Source organism: Cucurbita moschata, unplaced genomic scaffold (assembly GCF_002738365.1).
Source record: "Cucurbita moschata cultivar Rifu unplaced genomic scaffold, Cmos_1.0 Cmo_Scf00011, whole genome shotgun sequence".
NCBI classification, from domain to species: domain Eukaryota; kingdom Viridiplantae; phylum Streptophyta; class Magnoliopsida; order Cucurbitales; family Cucurbitaceae; genus Cucurbita; species Cucurbita moschata.
The window spans coordinates 3,031,552-3,036,211 of NW_019268527.1; the positions used below are offsets into that span (position 1 = coordinate 3,031,552).

A 4,660-nucleotide genomic window follows, 5' to 3' on the forward strand; every position below is an offset into this window, starting at 1 on the left:
CTACCAATAAAACTAGTTCCCCTCAGACCCTAAAGAGAGTTCTTCAAAAAGAAGAATCAGAAAAGAAAAGCTCTAAAAAATATAAAGAAAAGAACCTCTAGGACCACCATTTGTAACTTTTTTCAGTATTTAAGGGTCCCTCTAATTCATTCCTAAAGTGCTTTTCAACGCACTATGTAGAATTCTCCATCAAATTTCCAACCATAATAAAAGATAAAAGTGCAGAGAGATCCAGAAGCCTCAAGAAAGACATGCTCGAACAACTAAATTAATCTACCAACACAGAACAGAAGAATCTGCATATCAGATCTAATGTAAATGAATGGTGTAAAAACGGTGGTAAAGCCTTTCATATAAGACATCCTCATAATGTGACAACGAATACATATATCGATAAGAATTGGACATACATGTTAGATCATCCACCTTATGACAACAAAGAAATGATATCTGTAGTGAAAAAAACTTGGCAAGAGTGCAAGCCAGGCCTTCTTCTTTATGTTGATGAATATAAGCAGAAAGGAATTTCTGTGAGATGCTGTCAAATCAATTCTAATACCACAAAGTGGATAAGACGATGCGGGTAAGAATGAATCGTAAGTTACTCGCCTGTAAGCTCACGCTCAATCATTTTCTGAACGTCGTTGACAACTAAATATGCTTTGTAGAGACCAATCACCTCGTCTTGTTTCTTACTATCCTTCCATAGCTGCAAACAAACATAATCAAGATCTTGACATTAGTAGAGAGGAGGGATTCCAGTTGTAAGACATCTGATGGTGAAGAAACTCACCTGTATGGCTGGCATCTTCTGGTAGATTCAAAGACGAACAGTAGAGATACATGAAGAAAAGTGAAAATTTGAAACTATTAGAACTTGTAGACCCATGAATGGAAAGATTGAATGTTAATAAACATCAAAATAGATGCAAATTCATCAAAGTAACAAAGGCTCAACATGTCCTATATCTCCTATGATCGAACCGTAAATTGTATATGTTCGAGAAGGCAACAAAACATGAGTCTAACTTCAATTGTAAACAGAACCTCAAGAACAATATCCATTGGATTTATCAGAACTCAACTCTCTTATAAAGATTTATGGCAACACAAACAAAATGGAAGAAGCATCAAAAAGCTTTGGAAAGAACTTACAGCTAATCCTGCACGAACAACTAGCTTGTGAGGCACCATATTGACATCAATGCAGTAGAATTGCAATCTACAATTGATCAAGCACATGCACAATTTCAGTAAGTACTTAGCACACTGGTCTTCTAAGCATTATACAGCACTTGGAAAATGATGATACAATTCATATTTTACATTCAGTTGATGAAAAATGAGCTAAGAGTTAACCTGGGGTAATAATCAGCAGCCAATCTTTCCAATTGGGGCTTTAGATAAATATAATTTCTGCACCAGTTTGCCATCCTACAGATCCACACGAACGCATTTTTCATCAAAAGAACATAAAATACTGCTTGAAATGCTGGTAATGAAAACTGGACAAAAAATATCAAATCGTTCAATTCAAAATGATCACAATCAATGAAATTGCAAGGGAAAATCAAGCAATTGAGGACAATTTTTCCTGATAAACAGATAAATTTCTGATCAAACACTATCCAGTCAAGCTCAAATGCATTCACATCGTTTAGATTTCTTTCTCTGCTCTGGAAGAAAGCTTCATAATTAAGTGAACATTTCCCAGAAAAGCCGACAAGAAATGCATACATACCATACAATAATCACGGGCTCGTTTCGTTTCTCTGCATCCGTAATAGCCTTATCGAACTCAAGTTCACTACAAATGGACTTGAGCTCGATCGACACAGGAGATTCATCGCGAAACTGCAGGGAACTCTCTTGGGTCCAATCTCCAAGCACCGAAATCTTCTCACCAGTCGCAGAAACTTTCAGGGAAAGCGGCGGAAACTTTTGAGACAGAGGAAGCCTGTTGAAACCAGAGACGGTGAGCTTGGCCGCCGGAAGATCAAAACGAGCGTCTAATTTGGGGAAAGATTTCACGGTTCCGAAGTGAACAGGCAAAACTTTCACCATTTCGGAAGGATGAAGAATTGGAAAACGACAAAAGAAACGAAAAAGAAGTGGTCGGAGGGTGGCGGCGGCGGCGGCCGGTTGAAGAGGGTTCCGGTGGGGTCCCACCGGGAGATTCAGAGTCAGTTGAAGGATTGTTCCCGATCGATCTCCCAAGCTGTAAAACCTTCAACAAAACGCCGTTTTGTGGAAGAAGAAACGAAAAAACCGAATAAAATAAAACAAATTAATTAATTAATTAAAACTCAAGTCGTGGGTGGCTGCCGCATGCATTCTTCGGCTTTTATTTTTATTTATTATTATTATTATTATTAAACGGAAAATTGAAAAGTCATAGGAAATTAGAAATTGAATTCTATTATATTCTCATAGGTTGAATTCCTACCTTCACACAATTGACTTTATTTATTTATTTATTATAAATAAAATTATGTTTATAAAACAATTAATAAATTAACCTAATCCAAATAGTTCATATTAAAATTAAAATTAACCCGTCGGGCATATTTTTTATTTTTAATAAAAATAAAATATTAATTTATAAAACACCTATTTATTTAAAAAATACATCTATTTAAAAAGAATATGAAAAAAATTCATTTCCTCTTAATTTAATTATAAATTTTTTAAATAATAATTACTATTTAATCTATTCAACTATATATTTAAATTGGTAACAAATTCTATTATATCACGAGATTATGGACGAAAAATGCCGTTCTAAAACGGAATAAGTTATTTTCATGCCTGAAAAATAATTTTTTTTTTATTAAAAAAAAAGTGGGGTTTTCGTCACGCCCCTTTATATTTTTTTAATGCATTTTATTTTTTCTTTTATATATTCTTTTATTTTATATTGTTATAGGTAAATTAATTTAAACCAATTAATTTTAATAAATTATATATATATATAATTTACTTATTCAATTTATTTGGGCTTAAGGCCCACTATGTATTGTTGGTCTTAAGGCCCACTATGTAGTATTGGGCTTCTACGGATTTCATAGTGATTAGTTGCAAGCTCAATAAGCCCTAATTTCGAGTTCACTTTAAAAAAAAATTAAATACTTATAGAAATTAAATGAGACAAATAATCTATTTTTTTTAAGTAATTAAGTGAACTAATTAAAATTGATATTTATATATAAAAAAAATTCATATGTTATAATTATTAGGATTAAATTATATTTTTCTCTAAATTATATTGCCAGGCTGGCGGATTGATCATCCGAGAAATGTGGAAGATAGCACGGGTTTAGGATCTTATCTTTTTAGTCACAGGTTTGATGACGAGGATGGGTGGTTGAGATCTTCCGCGTGGACAAGATCGTCCATCATTATTACACGTGGCGCAAGATTAAGCTGGGAAGCTGATATCCTTCAAATATTTTAGTCCGTGTCCCACTTTTCTTATGCCGTCTAAACAGGTAAGCTACTACTACTCCACGTGGACCAATCATAATATTCCACGTATTAATTATTAGAAACAAAATGGAGAAGGTATGGCCCACGTTGGTATGTCGGAAGGAAATTGGTCAATGGAGTTGACTTCTTGTAGTTATGAAATGCACGAGCATAGAAACACCTTATGCATGACAGCGGTGCATTTTAAAAGTTATCGACCTTTACTCCCTCTCTTCGGCCCTATTTAAATGTTCGGTCGGGTCACAATGTCATCACTAAATCTAAAAATTTGATTCTATAAGCGTTCGTTCTTTATCAATGGCACTACGACATGGTCTTTTCTTGTTCGTGTTCTTCCTTTTTGCTCTCTCTTTTCCTTTCACATCCATGGCAACGTCACGAGCCATGCTTAACGTAGTATCGAGTGATCTAGCCATGATATCGAATTCTTCACCTTCTACTGTCTCGTTCCCAGTAATTCCTACTCCGTCCACATCTACAACCACGTTCGATGGAGAATCTACACCATCAACATCTGAAGCTATGACCGTGGTAGGATCTGGTTCGGCGATTTTCATGTCTCCGACTTCTAATGACTTTGTTGCTTTTGAGGTCCCAAATGGTATGGATGCAAAGCCACCAATGTCCAACCGGGTTATTCGGAGTTGTAAACCTAAAGGTCGAATGAGGTATTCTGCTCCCAGTGATCGTAGGAATAGCCTGCCTCTTGTTTCGATTGTATGCTCAAACATGTCATGAAAAAAATCGGACATACAAATATTAAAAATCTTACGCATACTTATTCAATACTACTAATTATATATCTGTAAAAATCCAATTAAAGAGAAAAAAAAAATAAAGTTATATTTTAATTTTTAATTAATTATTTTTATTTTTTTAATTAAAATTTTTAATAAATTAGAATGAATACCGTATATATATATGTGTGTGTGTGTCAACTTCTCCCTACTCGATAGTTATATTGTCGTAAGTCGTTGTTATTGCCTTTTTTGCTTGCATCACATATAACACCAATTTCAATCTCTCGAATCTTACTTTCAAAACTCACTTTCAAAATCTCTCTGTCCCGTTTCCTAAAACTTTCTTCTTGAGCCGGGGACAGAGGTTCGAGCATACGTCGCTTGGCCGTAGGCGACGTAAGAACGAATTGACTTAACTCACGGAAGTGAGTGCA

The 4,660-nt window shown here is 34.7% G+C and overlaps 1 protein-coding gene across 2 annotated transcripts; it reads right to left on the reverse strand.

Moving 5' to 3' along the window:
* Positions 1-323: 323 nt before the first annotated feature.
* On the reverse strand, positions 324-2,271 carry LOC111449247 (thioredoxin-like 3-2, chloroplastic). Of its 2 annotated transcripts, none has more exons than XM_023089063.1 (5): positions 1,742-2,271; positions 1,360-1,434; positions 1,156-1,222; positions 794-808; positions 324-709 (listed from the first exon to the last, which is right to left on the reverse strand). In XM_023089063.1, exons 1-5 carry the CDS (start codon positions 2,062-2,064, stop codon positions 602-604), a joined length of 588 nt encoding a protein of 195 aa, XP_022944831.1. In that variant the 5' UTR covers positions 2,065-2,271; the 3' UTR covers positions 324-601. The 2 variants fall into 2 exon arrangements, with proteins under 2 accessions (XP_022944831.1, XP_022944830.1); XM_023089062.1 differs by having other exon boundaries at positions 794-811; positions 1,742-2,267.
* Positions 2,272-4,660: the final 2,389 nt, after the last annotated feature.

Bases quoted from the DNA above. Each gene is read 5' to 3' on its own strand.
- LOC111449247 (XM_023089062.1), bottom strand. From the start codon at position 2,064: ATGGTGAAAGTTTTGCCTGTTCACTTCGGAACCGTGAAATCTTTCCCC. The intron at 1,435-1,741 runs GTATGTATGCAT...GTGGATCTGTAG, and splicing joins GAGCCCGTGATTATTGTATG to GATGGCAAACTGGTGCAGAA. The intron at 1,223-1,359 runs GTTAACTCTTAG...GATCAATTGTAG, and splicing joins GCTGCTGATTATTACCCCAG to ATTGCAATTCTACTGCATTG.